Source organism: Rattus rattus, chromosome 1 (assembly GCF_011064425.1).
Source record: "Rattus rattus isolate New Zealand chromosome 1, Rrattus_CSIRO_v1, whole genome shotgun sequence".
Taxonomy (NCBI): Eukaryota; Metazoa; Chordata; class Mammalia; order Rodentia; family Muridae; genus Rattus; species Rattus rattus.
Window position 1 is genome coordinate 40,070,701 of NC_046154.1, and position 24,081 is coordinate 40,094,781.

General features: G+C 39.3%; 1 protein-coding gene across 4 annotated transcripts in view; it reads right to left on the reverse strand.

The window, feature by feature from the left end:
* Mast2 (microtubule associated serine/threonine kinase 2) overlaps positions 1–24,081 on the reverse strand; it is a 140,607-nt gene that overhangs the window by 93,238 nt on the left and 23,288 nt on the right. For all 4 annotated transcript variants that reach the window (XM_032899649.1, XM_032899657.1, XM_032899653.1 and 1 more), the window contains exons 2-3: positions 22,936–23,083; positions 14,374–14,516 (exon numbers count right to left, since the gene is read on the reverse strand). In XM_032899649.1, the coding sequence (XP_032755540.1) occupies positions 14,374–14,516; positions 22,936–23,083 (291 nt within the window). The remainder of the gene's footprint in view (positions 1–14,373; positions 14,517–22,935; positions 23,084–24,081) is intronic.

Here is a 24,081-nt window from a genome sequence, read left to right on the forward strand (position 1 = left end):
TTTATTAAGGAATCATTTATTATGCTAAATCCTGAGACAGGGATGGAAAAGACTGTAACAACCAATTACTAACAAGCTTTTGAGAAATGCTCAAATCCATAGTGTAAGCCGAAGAGAACTAATGAACTAACACAAGTTCTGTATACATCAGGTATAAAACAAAGTGCTACAGGATTAAGAAGAGTTATTTCGGGGTTGGAGATTTAGCTCAGTGGTAGAGCGCTTGCCTAGGAAGCACAAGGCCCTGGGTTCGGTCTCCAGCTCCGGAAAAAAAAAGAACCAAAAAAAAAAAAAAAAAAAAAAGAAGAAGAAGAGTTAGTTCATTACACTGAGAAAACTACAAAAAGTCTTCCAAGGAAAGTATCATCCGGTTACTGAATGATTAATGTTACAGAAATACCAGTGTTTATAACAGGACTTTATACCTAAAAGAGTGTGCAAAATTTAAAATCTTCTAACTGAAGTGGTGGCATACATCTTTAATCCCAGCTCTCAGAAGGTGAAGGCAGGTAGAACCTTTTGAGTTTGAGAACAGCAGGGTCTACAGAGTTACAAGCAAATCAGGGCTACACAGTAAGAACCTGTTTTAGTTTTGTTTTAAAAAACAAAAGAAACCTCGTTTCAGTACTACCTAAAACCCCCCCAAGTCATCTTTTTTCCTAGGTTCAGAGCCCCCATAATACAAGAGTAGACTTTATCTCCATCCCTTACTGTAGTTCAGTCTTCTAATCAGGAAGAATGTTGTTTCTAAACCTATCCTCCCTCATATACCTTCTAATTAAGCAGGAATATAACTTACTTTATAAAGTTGTTCTAAAAGGGCCCTTGAAATAATAAATATCAATGCTTTTTTAAGGAAAGTACTTTTTTGAGATTTATCTTTTATTTATGTGTGTGCCTGTATGAGTTTATATGTGCCATGTTTATGCAGGTGTCCTCAGGGGCCAGAGTTGCCAAATGCCCTATAATTACAGTCAAAGGCGTTTGTAAGCTGTCGCAAAGGTAATGGGATCCAAGGATCCAAATCTTCATTAAGAGCAGTTAAGCACTTTTAACCAATGAGCCATCTCTCCAGCTCCTAATATTTTAATATTTGGTTATTTTATATGAGGGAGGGGTACACACAGAGCTGCCTGGACAGGTTACCTCCTTCTACCACATAGAATACACATAGACCATACACCATATACCATACACACAGAGCTGCTGGACAGGTTACCTCCTTCTACCACATCGGTTGTAGACATTAAACTCAGACGACTGTAAGCTTAACAGGAAGAACCTCTACTCACTGAGCCTTCTCACTGGTACTTCTTAAAATTTTGAGTATCTGACAGGACAGCGTGTACACTCTGCCCAAAATTTCCTCTTACAATCTGAATTGTTTACAATATAACATTTTGTTAAAGGTTTTTTAAACTTTGCAACCTTCTAATAAATAATTAGTATTGAAATAACATTTGTAATTACTGACTATATCACAGGAAATGGAAGATGAGTTATCAAAGAAGTAGGAAAAAGCCCAAGACTGAATGCTATGAAAGAGAAACACACTCGTAAAAGCGACAGTAAAAGCGAGCTGCATAGAATCCCGTTGCCAAAGGTGATCCCTTGACTTTAGTTTTCAAAGCCACCAGTGTCTTTTCGATGGTAGTTTAAGGGTAGGTTGGTGTTAGGAGCCAAAGTCCAGAATCAGTGGTCTGCAGATTGAACCACCTTGTTTATTGTTGTACATGCATGAGTACTTTGCCTTCATGTACATTTGCTAGCGAAGGCTGAAAGTCAATGTCTGACGAGCTAAATCTGGAGCTACAGACAGCTATGAGCCACCACGTCGATTCTGTAACAGAGCCCTGGCCCTCTAGAAAAAGAGACAGGTGCTAAGCCATCTCTCTAGCCTCTCAAACTGAACTCTTTCCTACCTTCACAGACAAACGATTCTGGGTACAGTAGAAAAAATTAGATCCAAAGCATGAACAGAGACAAGAGAAAAATACTTAAATACAAGTTTAACCTCACAGGAGAAGAAGCCTAAGATTCCAAATCATAATTTCTCCTACGAAATAAAATTATTTGACAGGAAGAATATTAGAGAACTAAGAAAACTGTAAAGTGAAAATATAAATAAGATGACTCAGGTTTGATGTAGTAGCACCTATCTAAAACCCAGATAGAGAAAGGAAGATGAAAAGTTTAGGGCCAGCCTGGGCTACATAGGAAAAGAACAGGTGTGGGGACAACTCTGCTAATTAAGGTCAAAGTCTATCATTGACCAAAGCCCTTCTGGGGCTCAGTGTATAATGGAAGACATCCTTCATTACCAGTTTCTCCTTCTCCGATCTTGTCAGGGAGTTCTAAGCCCACACATACACCTTTCTCTAAAGAATGTCACTTAGTCACAATTAGTTTATAGGATAAATTTCCTTTCTCCTGACAAAACCTCTTCAGGCAGCACCTGAGATTCCTCAAATGCTTCCCCATGCTAATGAGGCATTCCACGTACCTTAAGACCCCAGCCAGTGACCTTTGCCCATCCTGGATGTCCCTATCCTTAGTCCCCCGAAATTTTATAAGCCTTCAATCACCCTGAGTTGATCTACCTACTGACAAACAGATCAGGTGTGGTCCTCCACCATATGTATCACAGGGCTTCCAAAACCCCTTCAACTTCTCTGCCCTTGTGAACCAAACAGGCTGGCAATCCATGAGGGCATGAGAGCTGGTAACTTTGAAGTTACCAGCAGGTGTAACTTCAAAGAAAACAAACAAAAGAAAAAGGAAACAACAACAAAAAGCCACTGAAACCTAAGAGTTTATAAAACACACCCTTCATCAAAACAGGATCTCCTTAGAGCAGAGGGAGCCCATAAGAGAAAATCAAATCTGATCAAAGGGCAGAGTACAAGTGACTATGTGGTGCCCAGGCTATTTTTTGGCCCCAACTAATAGAGCTGCAGTGTAACTCCTACATTTAAGGATCAGGAACCATTGCTAAAGAGCAGGTAAAAAGATGCTAAGAGTCACAGAAAAGTTTGCTGTGAGATTTTTGTCTCCTAGATATATGTTAAAAGAGCTAAACCCATGAAGTATTATCTAGAATGCTGCCTAAACAAGAATGACACCAATAGACACACTAATGTATAAGGAGGAATCTCACTAGGTCCCACCCATAGAGATGAAGAATTACAGGCAGCTAAGGAATACTGAGAGTGGAAGTGAAGAAGTGGTCCCAATGGGCTACCCAACACCAAGTGTCAGCCCTAAATCACATGAGCAACATTACTCAGACTGAGCGAGTTGTGTTTATATATTTAGGGATACAAAGAGAGGGGGGAAGGGTTAACAAAGAAACAGAGGTCATAAACTTGAGAGAGCGGAGTAAGAACATGGGAAGGATTGGAGGAAAGAAGGGAAAGGTTAAATGACATAATTATACTTTAATCTCAAAAAAAAAAAAAAAAAAAGGATAGGACCACCAATCTATTCCTCTGGTTTTCACAGAACTTGGTAAGACAAAGGTAAAAGTGTTGCCAGAAAAATTTACAAGATATAATGACCAAAATATGAGGGTAAAGATTTATTACAATGTATAATGAGTTAATCAAGTATGAACTTTACACTTTCAGGGAAGTGAAGATCAAAGGTCAGGGGGAAAGTAAAAGTATGTACAGAGGTGCTGGCAAGCCTGGGAAGTACCATATTTTAGACAATTAAATGAGGAAAACTAGGCATGATGATAGACATTTGTAATCCTACAAAGCTCAGGAAATGGAGACAAAAAGGCCAGAAAGTCAAGGCTATTTTTCGGCTACACAGTGAGATGTTATTTCACAAATCCAGAAGCAAAAGAAACTAAGTCACATGGGCCAAGAATTTTTCCATCAAGCATAAATCCAGAGAAAGAAGAACAACAAAACCACAAACCCCACAAAATGTAAGTAAAATATAAATAAAATGTTTGTGCACTGCACATGCAAGCACAGTGTTTCACGTATTCATCATGGGTTACAGCCCCTCGTCAGGAAATGTTTCCCAAGACTCCCTACAAGAAGAACCATTTAGTCATTTAACTATTCGGTATTTATTAGAACCTTTCTATGTACCAGGTCCTAATTCTCTCAAGACACTCAGTCTCAGAAGAAAAAAATGATCATTGTAGAGATGGAGAATGGCTCAGCTGGGTTTGATTTCCAACATCCATTTGGCAGCTCACAACTTCTGTTCCAGGGGATCGAATGCCCTCTTTGTCTTCAGTAAGTACCAGGCATAGAAGTGATACACAGATATACATGCAAACAAAATACACACACACGCGCACACGCACGCACATGGACACTTTAAAAACTGGTTATCTGCTGGGCTTGGTGGCACACACCTTTAATCTCAGGACACTTAGAAAGCAGAGACAAGAAGAGTTCTGTGAATTGGAGGCCAGCCTGGTCTACACAGTGAGTTCCAGGTCAGGATTACATAGAGTCAAAGATCTAAACAAATAAAAATGTGCACTGCCCTTGCAGGTAAAATGCAATTTGCACCGAACTCTCTATCATTTTATGAATCAGAGTAAGAAATGTCTATGAATGTTTTACTGCAAATAATGTCTGCTGGCCAAAGAGACCGGAAAAGGGCGTCAGGTCCCCTGGCTGGAGTTACAGATAATTGTGAGCCTCCTCTATAAGGGTGATGGGAATAAAGCCTGGCTCCCAGAAAGAGCAGCCTTAATTGTTGAGCCATTTCTCTGGCCCTATCTACTTTAGTTTTTAATCTCAATTCTTGATTTAAAAAAAAGGGGGGGGGTTGTACTCCATTGGACGTTTCCTAAGTGGTAGATTGCTTTTGTTCTAATGAGACTCCTACTGAGACTCTGAATGAAAATTAAGTGCCATGAAGACTATGCAAAGACCAGAAACTGAGAACGTTGCACCCCACTTCCCAGGCTACAACTGTATTGCTAATCAATCATGCATTTACAAATGTTTTCATATAAATCCTTGAACTAAGGATTCAGAGAGCTTTTAGGGGTAAACATATGGCAGTGAATGAAGGTTGATGTGTCCCGAAAAGGCATGAGAGAGAACTCTATGTTGTTTCTGTTAAAGAGGCTTGGCTCTGAGAGTCGTGACAGAAAAGGATTCTATTTTGGGTTTGGCTAGACTGAAAGGCAGCCATCTATAGCATCTTGCCCATTAGGATAGTGGCTTTAGGATTTTACAGGAAAGGACAGCAGCAGTGAACCAGAAAGTATGCATATGCATAGTGATCTGAGTAAGACCATGGTTCTGGGGCATATCTGCTTTTACAGTGTTCTGCTCCACTACCTGACAAACAATCATTTCTATTCTAAGCATGAGATGACTGCCTACAGGAAGCTGTAGACGAGAAATAATTCAAAGAGAACAGATTAATGGGGCAAACTGAAGTTAGCAAAGATAACCACTGTGCCCTCTGCCTTTAAATTGCAAATTGTAAAGGCACTTCTGACATATCCCCACATCCCTCACGCTCTGTATTTGTCTGTGCATCTCTATCCACCTCTACTCTTTTATAATAGATGAGCTAACATATTTCCCTGAGTTCTCTGAGTCAGGCTAGCAGATTACCAAATCTAAAGAGGGGATCAGGAGAACCACAGCCAGTGACTCAGACGCACACATAAAATAACCTGGGAGCTCTCATCTCAGCCATTAAAGCTAGGCTTACCTGGGGCTTGAAACTTGCTTTTGAAAAATGGGAAGTATTAGATAAAGAGTTAGCCTGTGGGATCAAAGACTAACTTCAGGTGATATTTCATTTGAGGTGAAGCTGAACTATAGTTCACTCAGCTAGTTTCTGCTAGAGAGTGTCTTGGTATGTAGAAAAAAAAATCCTGAAATCAAGTACCAAAGCTGTTCTATGTTGTGGTGATATGAAAAAGACAGTTTATAGGCATTTTTGTATCTGCTCGACAAATTTCAATATATTTACATTAAAAACTTTTCTATATATAAAAATACTCATCCTAAAACTTCTATGGGAAAGGAACTAGAATACTAAAAACTTTTGAAATAGAAGAAAAGAAATAAAGAACTACTCAACCTAGTATTAATATTTACTATTTGACATCAGTAATGAATGCAGTAAGTATGGTAATGGCAGGACAGTCCATTACGACAACAGAACAGAGAGAATCCAGAAATAGGTCACCACAAAAAACCGACTTTTTACAAACATACAAATGGTATTCACTACAATATCAACTTCTCGATAAATTATGCCACAAGTACACATCTATAGGCTAAAAATAGACTAATGACTATCTCTTGAACTGTATGCAAATTATTTCAAATTGGATCAAAGGTTTAGATGTAAACTATAAATCTATATAGGTTTTTTTAAAAAACTGAGTTCTGAGTTCAGGTCCTTTGCTGCAGCCAGTGCTCTAACTACTGAGCCAGCTCTCCAGTCTCTCAATATTCTATTTTTGCAACTTCCTGTGAAACTGTAATTATTTAAAATAAAAAGTTGGGCTGGAGAGATAGCTCAGTGGTTAAGAGCACTGACTGCTCTTCCAGAGGTCCTGAGTTCAATTCCCAGCAACCACATGGTGGCTCACAACCATCTGTAATGGGACCTGATGCCCTCTTCTGGTACATCTGAAGACAGCTACAATGTACAATGTACTCAAATACATTAAATAAATAAACCTAAAATAAAATAATAAGTAAAGAAATCTAAATTACTAAATTTTTGTTTTATTGTCTTCCTAGAAATGCACTTTATTCCCAAGATATCAAAACATTAAAAGACTATTGAGTTTTGAGCCTCTTGAAAGGAAATCCATTAATTCTGTTACTAAGAACAATCTCAGGTCCTTGGCTGAAGTAGTTCATTTTTAGTGAGGCTGAAAATTAAGAAAAGTCAAATGAAAAAATTAAAAAATAAAAGTGTGATGAAATATAAATAAATAAGTAAATCTTTTTTTTAAAAAGTGTGATATAAAAAAAAAAATGTCTGTCATTAAAACACTGTTCAGCCAGCGGAATTGCTCAGTAGGCTAAGGTATTAACTGTGCAAGCCTGGCTACCTACCTGACTTTTATCCCTAGAATCCATATAAAGATGAAAGGAGAGAACCGATGCCACAGAGTAGTCCTCCGACCTACACACACACACACACACACACACACATACACACACACACACACACACGCACGCACTAGTGTGCACCATGTATGTATATGTAGTCACACACAATGAGTAAATTGTTGAAAATATCAGCAAAAGTTACAAGCAACCACAGATGGAAAAATCAATCATATTCTTATGTTTTTTATGAAACAGGAATCTGGTAAGAAATATATAATTCATATATCAGCTATAGACCATGGATCATAACACTCAACAATACTAAAATGTGCTTTTTCTCCTAATTGATTTGTTGATTTAATGGAATCCCTACCAAATCCCAGCGATCCTGTTTGGGTTTTGATCTAAAATGCCCCCTCACAGGCTTATTTTACTTACCAGGATGGAATGGCAGAAGTAGGTGACTGGGGCAGCTTTTTAAGGTTCTATCAACCACTGGCTCCGCCTGAGGAGTTGGCCTCCCTGTCCACTACTTCGTAAACAAGGGGCAAACTCAAGCTTCTGCCACCAAGGACAGAACCACTTACAGCCATGCCTTCAGAATCACCAAGACAGACTCAAATTCCTCTGAATCCATGAGCCAAAATAAACTTCTCCTCCATTCGTGTTTTGTCATGAATGGTATTTACTGTCACACTAATACAGGGGTAACTCACAGACTTCACTTGGTTCATTCTGGTAGAAATTAGCAAATTAACTAGAAAATTAATGTGAAAATAGACATGCTGGTACACATCTGTATGTAATACAAGTATTTAGGAGGAGGTAGTATTACTGAGTTCAGGGTCATCCTCAGCTACATAGCAAATTTGGCACTAGCCTGAGCTAAATGAGACTCTAGTGGGAAAAAAAACAAAAAAAGTAAAAATCACATGAAAACAAAGGAAACAGAACAACCAAACCAACTTTCAAAAGAACAAAGTGAGATCTCGTATACTATATAATATCCAGACTTAAGTGCTCCAATATATAATTTCATACTATCATCAATAGAAACAGAATAATGTTATATAAAAATAGGCTGAGAATCCATTTTTTAATAGAGACACAAAGCAACTCAACAAAGAACAGTCCTGTGGCAGAGGTAGCTGTGATGGTTTGCATATGCTTAGCCCAGGGAGTGGCACTATTAGGAGGTGGCCCTTTTGGAGTAGGTGTGTCACTGTGGGTGTCAGCTATAAGACCCTCATCCTAGCTATCTGCTAACAGCCTTCAGATGAAGGGTGTGTGTGTGTGTGTGTGTGTGTGTGTGTGTGTGTGTGTGTGTGTGTGTGTGTGTGTGTGTGTGTGTTTCTGTGTGTTTGTGTGTGTGTGTATCCTCACACAAAAAGGGGTGGAATTGAGAGAGAATGTGTTTAAATGGGCTTACACCAGACAGAGTAATAATAATATTCCCCACCTCACCCCAAAGCCATAAACTAAAAAAATACCCAGTGCCAGGCATGAAAAACTTCCCTTAGAATTGTTGGTCATAAAAGTCTAAGAGACCACAAAGTAATACAGGCTACTGCCTTTGCCCTTGGCTGCTTCCCAGAACTTGCAGGTAAGATTCTACTGCTGAAGACACCACTACTAACTGTGGCCGCAGAACTTGGAGGAATCAGACTGGAACTAAAGCGGTAACCTCAGTCCTGAGGACTAGCTTTCATACAGTATTTGAAGAAACAGAAAAAAAATTAGCCTTATTTTACAGTTAAGAAATTAAAGGCTCGGGGTTGGGGATTTGGCTCAGTGGTAGAGCGCTTGCCTAGCAACCGCAAGGCCCTGGGTTCGGTCCCCAGCTCCGAAAAAAAGAAAAAAAAAAAAAAAAGAAATTAAAGGCTCAAATAAGTTTAGTCTTCACTCCAATTCAAAGAAGCAGTTTCAGACAGACCTCTGTCTTCTAACTTCTCATCTAGAAGTCTTCATATTATAATTCTACTCTGTAGCCCTGGCTGAACTGGATTCCCAGAGAGTAACTGACCTGCCTACTGGGCATCTTTAATACTACATTCTAACACTATGTTTTTTGGTTTGGTTTGGTTTTTTCCAAACAGGGTCTAAATTTCACACACATGCACGGATGCACACACACCCTCAACAAGTCCCTTCCAGTATATGCTTAAAATAGTAGATGAGAGATAAGTCCAAGCATGCTTTCACAAACGCATTGTGTCGGTGGTTCTAAACTCTCCTAATGCTTCAACCCTTTAATACAGTTCCGTATGTTATAGTAACCTCCAACCATAAAATTATTGTTACTTCATATGTAACTGTGATCCTGCTATTGTTATAAATATAATGTAAATATTTATATCTAAAAAGCAGAATATCTTATATGTGACCCGCACAAAGGGGTTAAGACCCAAAGCTTGAGAACCACTGTATTATAGATAGCCTAAAAGTTAAAATATTGTTTCATTAAAGGCTTCTGCTTACTTGTTTTCTAGACTCTAAATAAGTCTAACCTTTGACAAGTTACTGTCCAGATAATTACAGCCAGAACAACTCTTAATTGCTTTTAGGTACTTTTTAAGTCTAGTAATTTTGTTTTGAAACAAAGTTTTATGTATCCCAGCCTGGCCTCAAACAATAAGGCTGAGGATGACCCAGAAGTTCTGGTTCTGCCTTCATCTCCTGAGTGCAGGAATACAAACCTGTTCTAGTACATCATGGTGATGTAGGAGACCACACAGGGCTTTGTGCACGCTAGATTATGTTGAGGTTTGGTCTATTGCTATATATTGTAATGCTAAATTCTATACGCCAAGGTCTACTTGCCTCAAGAAAGTGAATTTTCACAGATGCAAGCTTTTGTTATGCAAACCTTGCTCCTTAATTTAGAACTGTTGGCTGAATAAAGATGCCTACAGCCCGTAGCTGGGAAGAAAAGAGATAGGTGGGGGTCCGGGGCTTGTGGTCTGAGGCAGAGGCAGGGGCAGAGGCAGGGAAGGGGGGAGGGGGAGTCAAAGGAAGGAAGGAGCCCTTGGGTAAGTGAATCTTGAGCACATGACCATGAGAGCCAGGCTGTTGGAATAGGAGCAGCCCAGGCAGAACAAGACAAGTGATATCTCGGGGTTACTGACAGGGAAGTAAATGAAATAGCAGAGAGGGCGCCGGTTCTGCCCAGCTCCGATGCTTCTAAAGCTTATTAGAAATCTAAAGGTTTTGTGTCTTTTATTTGGAAACTAAATGATCTAAGGTGAAGTAGAAACCTCCCAAATAATATTTACCACAAGATCAGGACTCCACTAACCAAGTTAGATCCCCAGGACTCCACTAACCAAGTTAGATCCCAAGACTCCACTAACCAAGTTAAATCCCTAGGACTCCACTAACCAAATTAGATCCCCAGGACTCCACTAACCAAGTTAGATCCCTAGGACTCCACTAACCAAGTTAGATCCCCAGGACTCCACTAACCAAGTTAGATCCCTAGGACTCCACTAACCAAGTTAGATCCCTAGGACTCCACTAACCAAGTTAGATCCCTAGCCACCTTCTAGTCACTTTTAAATTCATAATCAACATATAATTCTATAAATGTTACATTGTATTACTTTGAAATTGGATGTTTACTCTATATAGAGTTATAACCTAAATGGTATCTAGAAGCTGGGTTCTATATATAATGACTCTAACAAATTCCCACTTAGATTTTTTTTCAGATATAACAGCCAGAGCAGGAGGAATATTGAAATAAATTTCAATATGCAATAGGAAAGCAGAAAGAAGCCTAATACAAACCAGCAAACGTACTACCAAACATAAATGTCCAACTGGAAAACTTGAAGCACTGGAGAAGTAAACAACTAAGGAGAGAACCAGAGAAAATTCACTTTTCCCTTGAGGCATCTGCCTGGACTGATTACAAAATCTCCCAGGGACCAATCAGAGGCTTCTTAAGTTTCTTTCTGTAACATGCCACATTCTGGGCTGAAGGGATGGCTCAGCACTTGTTGCGTTTGCAGAGGACCTGGGTTCAATTCCCAGCACTCACATAGTGGTTCAGAACCATCTCTAACACCAGTTCCAAGACATCAAAAATTCTATTCTGACCTCTCCAAGTACCAGGCACACATCTGGTATCATTCATATATTGGTATGTGTATATATATGAATATATATACATAGACATAGACATAGATAAAGGCAAACCGTTATACACATAAAATAAAAATACCTAAAGAAAGCCTGGCATGGTGGTGCAACCTTTAATCCTAGGTCCCAGCACTGGGAGGCAGAGACAGGTGGTTGTCTAAGTTGGAGGCCAGCCTCATCTACAAAGTGAGTTCCAGGACAGCCAGGGCTACATAGAGAAACCTGGGCCCAAAAAAACTAAAAGAAAAAAAAAACTTTTAGATACCATATACATATACCCAACCACATCCCACCATATACTTCAAATAAGCTCTCAAACACTTATATCTACAATAATATCAATGCTATATAACCGTTTATTATTGTATTGTTTGTAGAATGAAAGCAAAACAAAAAAAAAAAGGTCTACACTGTTAAGCAGAGACAAAATCAAAGCCAATAATACAAATAGATAAGAACAAGGTGTACCCAGAACTAATAATCACTTTATCCAAGTGACTTTATAGAGTTTAGGGTAGTGCTTAGTATGCAGGAAATTCAAGTTTAACAACTTAAAACGTAAAACCCTGAAAGTCTGGGGTGATCCTGTGTGGTGCCCTGTGTAAAGATGGTCCCTATATTATTCAAATGCTCATTTTTGTACCTGATTACTGGCCAGACTTTGGTTTGGTTTTTTTGTTTTGTTTTGTTTTGTTTTTGTTATTCTAATTGCTCAGCACCTGCATCTTATTTTATAAAATACACTTCCCTCACCTTCTGATTGGTTTCATAAAAGGCTGGTGGCCCGTAGCAAAGGAGAGACTAGGCAGGACTTCCAGCAGAGATAGGAACTCTGGGAAACAGTCAGAGGCTGAGGAACTCACCAGCTAGACATGCAGAGACGAAGGTATTGAGGAGAATGGATATTTGGACATAGATTAGTATAAATCGGTCAATTTAAGTATAAGAGCTAGTTGGGAACAAGCCTATGATAAAGCCAAGCTTTCATAATTAATAAAAGGTTTCTGTGCCAAGAAACTCATCCTGTTATACTGGAATATTCTAAAATATTTTTCCTCCTAAATTCAATTGGCAGGATACAGAATTCATGAATTTTGAAAGCCACCTATAACAAGAATCAAGTCAATATAAAATAAATAAAGAGTACTCAGTTTTAAAATGAACAAAAAGTGCAGACATTTCTTCAAAGAAGATATAAATTGTCCAATAAGCACATGAAAAGATGATCAACATTGTTAGTTATTACGGAGATGAGCAAAGTAACAACATACTACTTTACTCTTATCTGGATGACTAAAGTCAAAATGATAGCTAAAAATGACAAAACATATAAAGAAACCAAAATTCTTCAAATAATTAAAGGTAGTTACCATATTAAGGGTAATTCCATATTTATACATGTGTAAACACACACATACACATATGCAAGACAAATAAACATGTTCTCATAGAACTCTATATATCTATTTCATAGAAACATTACTCATAATTGTCAAAAGGTGGAAGCAGAACAAGTACCTAGCAAATAATAAATATGAAAATATATGTCTATATAAAAGAATATTACTGGGGTTGGGAATTTAGCTCAGTGGTAGAGCGCTTGCCTAGGAAGCGCAAGGCCCTGGGTTCGGTCCCCAGCTCCGAAAAAAAGAACCAAAAAAAAAAAAGAATATTACTTAGAAGCAAAAATTAAATACTGACACATCCAACTTGAATGAACCTTAAAAAACATTTGAAGCCAATCCTAAAGACCACATATGATGTGATTAAATTTATATGAGAAGAATCAAAACCATAAACTGAATCACAGAATAGGCAAACCTGTGTTTGTAGAAAATACATCTGTGGCTGCCCAGAACTAGGGAATCAGCATGTGCAGAGGTGACATAAGGAGGCTGCAGGTGGTTCTTTCTAAAGCAATAACAATGTCCTAACCCTGGATACAGTGATAGCCAAGCGTGTCATGAAATATACTTTAGATGGATGAGCAGTATAGTGTAAATGATGTATAAATGTGTTCTACTTTTAAAAACCATAATTCAGAAACATAGCCATCACTCCAATTCTATGAGTTCTGAATTCATAGCGATACCAGGAAAAACTCAAGTGGTACCAGGAAATCCTTTGGTACAGAGGTTGTCTTTCTACCTGATACAGGAACTCTTCTGTCATCTGCCCACACTTCCCAGGCGCGAGCAATGTAGCGAGCTTTCTACTCAATGCTTCTCAACCCAAAAGGCTTAATCCCAAGATATAGATAAATAGAATTACATTTAGAAGGAGCAAGTTTTCTGTTATTCTATCTTCAAAATTACGACTATGCGTTGTCCTAAAGGACAGACAGAATACTATGAGATTAGTGGGGTATCAATGCTTATCTCTGGTCCAGGCAAAGCCATGGGAGGTAATAGGGCAGAGTGTAAAATTCTTAACCTTTATCAAGGCCTGCATATCATACAAAGACTAGATAAAGAGCAGGCAGGATGGGGAAAGGACTCAGTGGTTAAGATCAGTTACTGTTTCCCAGGGAACCTGAATTCAGTTCTTGGCACCCACTGCAGCAGCTCACCACCACCTCTAACTCCAGATTCATGGCATCTGACACCCTCTCTGACTTCCACTGGTACCCCAGTCCCACACACAGAAATAAGTATAATTTAGAAAGGTCAGAGCCCATTCTTTCCTTTACTACATATTCAGATGTCCAGTATTTGCCAGAGCAGTACACAGAAGCAATACAACTTTATACTGGCTCTAGGAGGCAGAGGTCAGCCTGGTCTACGAAGTGAGTTCTAAGACAGCCAGGGATACACACAGAAACCCTGTCTTCAAAAACAAAAAACAAAAACAGGGGTTGGGGATTTAGCTCAGTGGTAGAGCGCTTGCCTAGGAAGCGCAAGGCCCTGGGTTCGGTCCCCAGCTCCGAAAAAAAGAACAAAAAACAAAAAAAAAAAAAAAAAAAAAAAACCATAATCAGTTATTCTCTTGATAATCATTAATCAGTTATACAAGTTATAAAATGTTATAAAGAGATTAGAACCTATGCAATTAAAATTTCAATCTTGTTCACATTAAGAATTACTAAAATTTTAAAAATGATTATAGAACAAACATCAATGATAAATAAGGATCAAAGTTTTCTATGGCAACCCCAATTCTTTACACTTACCAAGCCAGCAGTAAGGGAAGGTGCAGACTGTCCAAGAGATTGGTTTCTCATTCGAACCAAGTTTGATGCTTCTCCTGTAGATTGCCAAGTTACCTGTCCCACACTGCTGTGTACACTGCTGGACAAAGGGAGCAGCTGCTTACCTTCAAACAAAAGGCAGAAAACACTCATGTGCTTATATGTTGACAAGTGGATGAAAAGAAAAATACAAACGCAATGCTCTCAGGTGGCAAAATAATTCTGACACAAAGCAAGAGCATGTCACATCCACCCACTAAGAATGTGTGTGACAGGGCCAAATTAAATGTCGTGATGATGAGACTTGCATGTGGGACGCTAGGGAGAGTTGAGGATATTCAGTCTCAGTAACATTCACAGCCGCGCTCATCTCTCACCATAACACGTAAACTGCAGTCTTAAGAGTTTTCTAGGGGCTGGAGGGATGGCTCAGCAGTTAAGAGCACTGACTGCTCTTCCAGAGGTCCTAAGTTCAAATCCCAGCAACCACACGGTGGCTCACAGCCATCTGTAATGGGGTCTGATGCCCTCTCCTGGTGTCTGAAGACAGCTACAGTGTGCTCAGATACATAAAATAAAATTTTTTAAAAGTTTTCTAAGGCCTACCTAAGTGGAGAAATATTATTGGAAACAAGTGTGAGTCTTGTGGTTTCACAGACCAACACTGAAGCTGTACTGTTCACCACATTCAATGTGTTCAGTCCAGGTTCACTTTTATTGCACAGAAATATAAGTGAAAGTCAAGCTAGACAAAGGGGTACAAACAAGAGCCCAAGGCCAGCTTGGGCCACACAGCATGTACCAAGGCAGTCAGGATAATACAGTAAGACCCTATCTCCCTCGGGGTGGGAAGGGGAAATATATGAAAGTGGCCTGTGAACACTAAGTGCCTAGAATTGCAGTGGTTTTTGCAAGGGACGTACCAGTCCCATTTCCCCCATTTTTTCACATCCTTCATACTACTACTAACCAAAATGAATGTGACTGGGACATCTATTTCCTTTGAGAGACATCTAAGGGCGTTCCTAATGTTTATAAGGAATTAAGTCAAACCTTTTATCATTCTAAAGAGAATTCTGGGCCGAAGAGATGGCTCAGTGGTTAAGAGCACTGACCATTCCTCTAGAGGTACCATTCTGTAATGGGATCTGATGCCCTCTTCTGGTGTCTGAAGACAGCTACAGTGTAGTCATACAAATAAAACAAATAATTCTTTAAAAAATATACCAAAATTCAGAGTATCTTTCTAGCTTCATCTCCTACTCTTTCTTTCTTTTTTTTTTTCTTTTTTTTTTTTTTTTTTCAGAGCTGGGGACCGAACCCAGGGCCTTGGGCTCGCTAGGCAAGCGCTCTACCACTGAGCTAAATCCCCAACCCCTTCATCTCCTACTCTTTTCACATTCTTCCCTTACTCAACTTCACTGTTGTGCCCTATACTCCCATTGGTGTTATCTTGATGACTTGGTTCACTTGAAAACTCTTCCTGTACATGACAAAACCTTCGTTAGTTAGAGTTTTCTTGTTATTGTTGCAAACAAAATAAGATCCAATTCATTTGGACAACAACCTCATAAAACCAAACAAAGAAAATTAAAATTGAGGAGAAAATAAAGATTGAGAATGGCTACAATCTGCTTGGCATGATAGCAACATGTAATCCCAACACTCAGAATGAGAAGGCAGAGCTGTCCGAGCTTAGGCTTCACACCGATTCTGAGGACAGCAGAAGCTACACGCCAAGGCCTACAACCAAGTTGTGCTGCTTGTAGCATCACAAACAAAACAACAACACAATTTAATAAGAATGACTCTGAGGACTTGAGAGATGGCTCAGTAGTTAAGAACGCTGACCAGAGAGAGGGGGGAGAAGCCGCGGCAGGACAAGATGGCAGGTGATGTTAAGATTCTGCTCTGTGTATTTACAGGTTGTTATTAATGTTCTCAAGGGATGGATAGTACTGGGCTTTGTATGTGGGCAATTATATCTTACCAATTGGATCCAAGATTATTGTGTTGTGTGTTCTTTTATGTGATGGTTTGAGTGTAGGAAAGTGTGCGGCTGGGATGTGTTTCCGCCATGATATCTAGCAGATATCTTGGGGCACTGTGGTATAGACCCAGCAGGGTAAAAGACCAACAATACTTTTTATTTTTATATTTTTACAACAACAGATGGCGAGCCAAGGTGATGGGCAAGAATCCACTAGTAATCCTGAGAGTTGAGAGAAAGTTTTTATTTTCTAAGTAAGAGGAGGCCAGCACCATGTTAAGTCATGTGATATCTTAAGTGCAGGAATTCAAACAAAGAAATGGGGAAGCCAACTGGGCTGGCAGGCTGTAGGTCCCCTGCTGTGTGAGAAGTAATGGCAGATCAGAGAGTTAGAGATTAAAAGCTGCTTTTTAGGGGCTGGGGATTTAGCTCAGTGGTAGAGCGCTTGCCTAGCAAGCACAAGGCCCTGCATTCAGTCCCCAGCTCCAAAAATAAATAAATAAATAAGGAAGGAAGGAAGGAAGGAAGGAAGGAAGGAAGGAAGGAAGGAAGGAAGGAAGGAAGGAAGAAAGAAAGAAAGAAAGGAAGGAAGGAAGGAAGGAAGGAAGAAAGAAAGAAGAGAGTAAAGAGATTACCTGAATCAGGTGGGGATTTTCATCCACAGTTCAGAACTTAGATAGGGAAAAATTAGTCACTAACTCCAAGTAGAGAGTTGTGATGAATGTCTGTAACACCAGGGAGAGTGAATACAGGCATATATTGTAGAAGTTATTAAGGTTAAAGAAAAATCTGTGGCTCCGGGTAGAGAGCTTAACAGATGGATATATTTTGGGCTAAAGTCCTGAGTTTTAAGTTGTTTGTTGGTTTTAGAATTGATAGAAGGTGTTTAAGTTTGTTTTAAGGAGAGTACAGAGATTACCCGAATCACTTGGTGGAATCATTTGGGGATTTTCATCTATGGTTCGGAACTTAGATAGGGAAAAATTGGTCACTAACTCCAAGTAGAGAGTTGTGATAAATGCCTGTAACACCAGGGAGAGTGAATGAAGACATATATTATAGAAGTTATTAAGATTAAATAAAAATCTGTGGCTCCGGGTAGAGAGTTTGACAGATTGAGATATTTTGGGCTAAAGTCCTGGTTTGATGTGTTGCTTATTGATATTGGAATTGATAGAAAGTATTTGGTTTGTTTTATGAATTACCCCGCTAAAGGCCATATGGCTCGTTGATGCCAGCTAGCGAGGGTTTGTGGTTACTTTTGATATTTACCACAACAGGAAGCTTGAATTCTCTTAACGTGGGCTCCATGGGAATTTTGGGTTAATTTCCTGATATCATAGAGTACAAAAGCCTATCAGGCTCATTGTTTAGCTTACTTCCTTTTAAAAAATTGTTTAGTCTTTATGATGGGTGTGACTATGAGTTTTATGGTTATATTATTACTCTGGGAGAGAGTGCAAGATACAAGCTTTTCTGGTTTTAGACTAAGGAACATAGTATTTTGGGAGAAAGATTTTGTCTTTGTGTTTTTAAAAAGTGTAATTAGGCTCTGGAAACCTCACAGAGTCATACTGATCAGATTTGATAGAAGTAGACTGCCTGAAAATTTTATTCAGGAGAATCAAACAAAAAGATATCTCGATTCTAAACTTTTGTCTTGAGAGTTGTATTTTACTGAGTGTGCCTACTTGGAATCCTGGTCTCAAAGACTTTCAGCTGGGTCCAGTCAGGACACATCAGCTCCAGCATTTGCTTCATTCTTCCTACCCCCTACCCCTAAGGATATCTCAACACCCATGTACAGCTTGAAGAAGTTATAGAGGAGTAGTCGCCCCAATTCCCTGGACTTTGGGGGGCTGAAAGTGGTTATTCTAAAGTTGTTTTTATGAGGAATTTAAAATTGGTTGTAATTTACCGGGGAGGAATTAGGTAGATTGAGTTATACAGTCGTAATCTTATTTGTTAACTAAGCTAAAATCATATCTTTGTTTTGATATAGAATTTATTTGTTAAAAGGGATTAAAAGTACAAGGTTTAGAGCCAGTCCTTCTATTGATGTCATTACAAACTTCTGAGTTGATTACACATGTGAGTTAAGGGCCAAATAGCAAAGTCATGGCTCTGAGTTTGTGAGTGCTTTCAAGATATTAAGATATAAAGACAACAGTACAGATTGTCTTTATAGGTAGACGGTTTTCAAAAATGTCAGAAATCCACAAAATTTGAGATTTAAAGTTATTTATCTTTTGTTGAGACATATCTGCTCCTAACAGTTACCCTTTGGCGGGTTTAATGAAGAATGTGAACATCTCTACCTCCAGGTGAGGCAATACTTTGTGGCTAGGCAGCCACTGGACAAAACTGCCTGTTTCATCTGCAGACTAATACTGTTAGAAAAGGACAAACTATGCAGAATAGTTGACTGATAAACTCTGCCAAGACAGGGTGATCAGCCTTTCAAAATCTGCATTTCAAGAGTCTGTCAGTTGATTTTGGGCCAGAAGGCTGAAGATTTGCACTCACATATTGTTAACTGGGGACTGTGATAGTGGAGATTTGTCTCTACAACCTCTCAGTTCTGGAAGCCGTGTTAGGCTTCCTTTGTGTATAGATATTTGGTCATTCTCAGATTTCTGACGGGGTTGAAGACTGATTATAGTCTCATAGCTTATCTGGCTCTTTAACTTTGAATATACATATTTTATTGGATAGTTATCAGATAGTTATACAAGCTAGCCAAGATATAATATAGATTTTAAGCCTTTCTTAAGCTGGAATGGATAACTAAATGTTCTGTTTAACTGATATAGTGATGGACTGAGTATTGAGAATATCATATGCTTTGTAAATTATAGAATGGTAATAATTGTACTCAATTTATATATAAGTGAAAAGGCTTTTTAACTGGACAAAAAGAGGGAAATGTTGTGGTTTGCCCTGGAGTTATCTGTATTTTGATGCTAATTCCACTGCCCCAAGGACAGCTGCCTAGTCACACACTCAGGAATCAGGTGACTTCACCAGAAACTTCTCCCCATTGAATTTGTAAAGTACAGGTGAGGGGCAGGTACAAGATAGAAGGAGGTCTGTCATTGGAGGAGAAGGAAGGATGGGCAGGAAAGAAGTTTGAAGGAAGAGGAGGAGGCGAGGAGAAAGGAAGAGGAGGGAGAGAGAGGGGAGAAGCCATGGCAGGACAAGATGGCAGGTGATGTTAAGAGTCTGCTCTGTGTATTTACAGAGAACATTTATTAATGTTCTCAAGGGATGGATAGTACCAGGCTTTGTATGTTTAAGTGGGCAATTATATCTTACCAATTGGATCAAAAAAAAAAAAAAAGAGCACTGACCAAGGTTCAATTTCCAGCACCCACATGGCAGCTCACAGCTGTCTATAACTACAGTCCCAGGGCTGTACAGACCCCCTCACACAGACATACATGCAGGCAAAACAACAATGCACATAATTTGTTTTAAATTATATTGAAAAAGAAAAAGTAAATATAAAACTAAACAACAGAATAGAGAGAGAGAGAGAGAGAGAGAGAGAGAGAGAGAGAGAGAAAGAGATAGAGAGAGATAGAGAGGGAGAGAGAGATAGAGAGATAGGGAGGGAAAAATATTGAAAGCAGACAGGTAGAACATAACTAACAAAACCAGGAAAAGAAAGGTACAAGCTATACAAGAATAAAGAAATCTACCTGAAATCAAGTTAAGCAAAAATCAGTTTTCCCAGAAAAAATCTAAGATAGGTGCAGTACTGACTAATGAAAACAGCTGCTGGGCATGGGGACACGAATCTTATTCAACACTTGGAAGGCAGATGCAGACAGATCTATCTCCATGACCGCTGAAGTGATAATCTTGGCCTACAGAGCAAGTTCCAAGCTAGCCAGGGATACTCAGTAAGAACCACTCTCAAAAAAGAACAAAAAGAAAAAAAAAAAAAAAAAGAAAGAAAGAAATTAAAACACCTAAGGCATGAAGCAAGATACAAAGCTGGGGCAATGGGGAAATGGTTCAGAACATGGTTTGAGTCCCAGAACTCACATGGTCACTAATGTCTGAAATCCAGATTCAATTCTGGTGGACAGACATACACACAGTCAAAACACTCAAACATTAAAAAAAAAAAAAAAAAATTAAGTAATTTGTTTTTAAAAAAGATAAAAGGCTGAAGTCAAGTGGAAATACAGATAGTCAAACATTTAATTTCCACGATTTAGAACACTAAAACTTCCACACAGAATAGGACAGATTTAGCATCGCAAAGCATCGCACAGGGGCTTATGTTGGTAGGTAACTAACGGAAAAAGTTAAAGAGATGGCTCAACAGTTCAGGGTGCCTGCTCACAACTAAGTTCAGTTCTCGGGGACCCAACCCCCAATCCAAACAAGGGAAACATCCATACATATAAAATAAAAATTTTAATCTAAAGAGGAAAAAACGCTCAGTGTGGTGGTGAACACCTTTAATCCTAGCACTTGAGGATCAAAGAAGGTGAGTCTGCTGCCTGGTCTACATAGCTGGTTCCAGGCTGGCCAGGACTGCATAGAGACCCTGACGCAAAAAAATAAAAGCAAAATAAAAGAGGCTGGAGAGATTGCTCAGTGGCTAAGACTACTTGCTGCCCTTCCAAAGGACCAGAATTTGATTCCCTTGGGGTGGGAAATTTAACCACCTAACTGTAAAAATAAAATTAAAAGCCAAGGCACGGTAGCTCACACATACCTTTAAACTTAGCATCCAGAAGGGGAGGATCTGTGAGTTTGAGGCCAGCCTGATCTAAAAACTCTATGTGTGCACAAATGCATGTGTGTATGAAGGTACACACATGTGGAAACCAGAGGACAACACTGGATGTCCTTTCTCAGGTACCATCCACTTGTTTCTGTGAGTGACAAAGACAAGGTTTCTCAGTGACCTGGAATTCACCAAGTAGGCTGGGCTGTGTGCCTGACAGTTCAGTAAATTCCAGAAACTTCCACAGCACTGGGATTCTAAGCGATTCTACCACACATGGCCTAACCAACTAAATTATCATTCCAGCACCTACAGTTTTTTTTTTAATATTTTAAAATTTATATGTATGTTTAGCCTAAATGTGTGTGTGTATGCATGCCTGGTGCCTGCAAAAGTCAGAAGAGTCAGGTTCCCCTCAAACTGGAGATACAGATGGTCATGAGGCAGCTTGCTAGCAATCAAATAGAGGCAAGAACAAGTGCTCTTAACTGCTACACTGTCTACCCAACACCAGATTTATTTCCTTTTGTTTTTCGTTTTATATTTCTTTGTTTCTTTCTTTGTATATTTTTGGTTTTTTGAGACAGAATTTCTCTGTGTGGCTCTGGCTGTGTTGGAACTTGCTCTGCAGACAAGACTAGCCTCGAACTCAAAGATCTGCTTGCCTCTGCCTCCCCACCACACTGCTAGCTTTTTCCTTTTAATCCTTAATTCAAAACTCTATTTACAGGACTACTGCAATGGCTCATGGGTAAAGGTACTTGTAGCCAAGCCTGATAATTTCAATGATCCCCCCAGATCAGCATGATAGAGAGAAGCAACTCCTAAAAGTTGTCCTCTGGTCCCCACATGCACACACACCATGGTATACACCCACACCCATACATTTACACAAATCAGGACTTTTTGTAAAGTTCAATTTATCATGGATAATCAACAGATGATCCTGTTCCTAAAAGATGAACAGAATTCTATAAAAAAAAAAATAATAAGAGCAGAAATAGCAAAATGAAAATGACAGCACACCAGATAAAGACAAAGCCAAGAAGAATATGACCAAAAAGGAACTGAAAGAAAAGAAATGAGAACTGGGCACTACTGGGGAAGCAGCACAGCAGGAGTTCTTTTCTCTGCTCTCTTCTCTATGGCCACACTCCAGTCTATTAATGGATTAAAATTACTCTAGCTTAACTGTTTTCGACCTGGACTAAGACTTCTTTTCTAACTTTGTATATTAGATTTTACAACTGTCTCTTCTTCACAGGAGTCAGGAAGAGTCATGGGATTCTGCACAGTAGCAGAGCACATGGCTAGCATATACAAGATCCTGGGTTTTTTCGTCATGAAAAGAGGGTGAGAGTAGGGGTGGAGGTGGGGAGTGGGGAGGTAGGGGTGGAGGTGGGGAGTGGGGAGGTAGGGGTGGAGGTGGGGAGTGGGAAGGTGGGGTGATAAGAAAAGGATGTGAAATCTACAAAGCTGTAAAAGGATAGAATTAGTCCTGGAGTAGCCAGGAGTACTAGTCCGCTAGCAGCTATCTATGCTGCTCAGACGGCAAGCATTCAGAGAAATCTATGAAGTAGTGGAAAGAAAACAGGTTTTCCTATAGTATTCTGTGGGAACATATCAAAGAGGAGGCTATCAAGATGACAAGTTAATTGATATATCTCTATATATTAACGACACAGCCCCACAATTATCCCCATCCCCCCACTTTGGTTCTGGAGGTTGAACCCAGGTTGTATGCATGCTAAGCACATTGTGTCCATTTCCCACATTCCATTTAAAAAAAAAAAACAAGTCCGATATTTACCTGACAGAGAACTGGCCAGGCTTCCTCTCCGTAACTTACAGTCATCCTGACTAAGTTGTCGCTGGAGTTTAGCTTTTCCAGTAGGTGAAAATATGTCAGGATTACTAAGCTTTCTGAAGAGCAGGGGACTAAGTCCAGAAACCATATCCTTCAATGAAAAAGAGGTGAAACATGAATCTTTAGTAACTTTTCTAACAAACTTTATATTAAACATCCATACGATAGTCATTGCAATTAAAAAGTATCATTAGAGCTAGATACAGAGATGACTCAGCAGTTAAGAACATTAGCTGCAATTCCAGAAAACCAGGGTTCAATTCCCAGCATTCAAATGGCAGCTCATAACAACAGCTGCAGTCCCAGAGGATCCAATGCCCTCTTCTGGTTTCCACAGGAACTGCATGCACTTGACATACATGCAAACAAAATACCCATAACATAAAATAAACATAAATGTTTAAAGTACCAATCTTTTTAAAACATTCATTCATTGGAGGGGGTAAGCAAATGCACAGTACAAGTGTAGGGGTCAGAACACAACTCAGGAATCCATTCTCTTCCCATTCCGTGGATTGACAGCAAGTCCTTTACTTGCAGACCCATCTTACTGACCCAAAAAGCACTGCAAGAAAACACTGCTGTACAAATACTTCTGATAGTTGAACTTCAAGTCTTTTGAGTAAACACCCAAGAGTGATAAACCTGGATCAGAAACATGTTTCCTAAATACTGCTTAGTATACTACTGAAGGACATGAACTGTCACCATGAAACAAACGCCAAAGGAAAACTGAAAGGATTGGCCCACGACTTAGTACATTTCAATATAATACACTTACTCATAATGAGTGCAATTCTCTCTCTCTCTCTCTTTCTCTCTCTCTCTCCCTCCCTCCTTCCCTCTTTCTCTCATCATCACTTCTATCACATGAGAACACAGCAAGAAGTGTCCTCAGAAGACTCCAAATCTGCCAACACTCTGAGCTCAGATATCTCGGCCTCAAGAACTGTTAAAAAATACAAAACATACGTAAACTGACTGTTTTGAGGTATTTTGTTTGAGGAAGAGCTGTGCTCTTGCAGAGGACTGCCATTCAGTTCCCAGTACTCACATGGAGGCCCTCCCACTCACACCGATGAACATGAA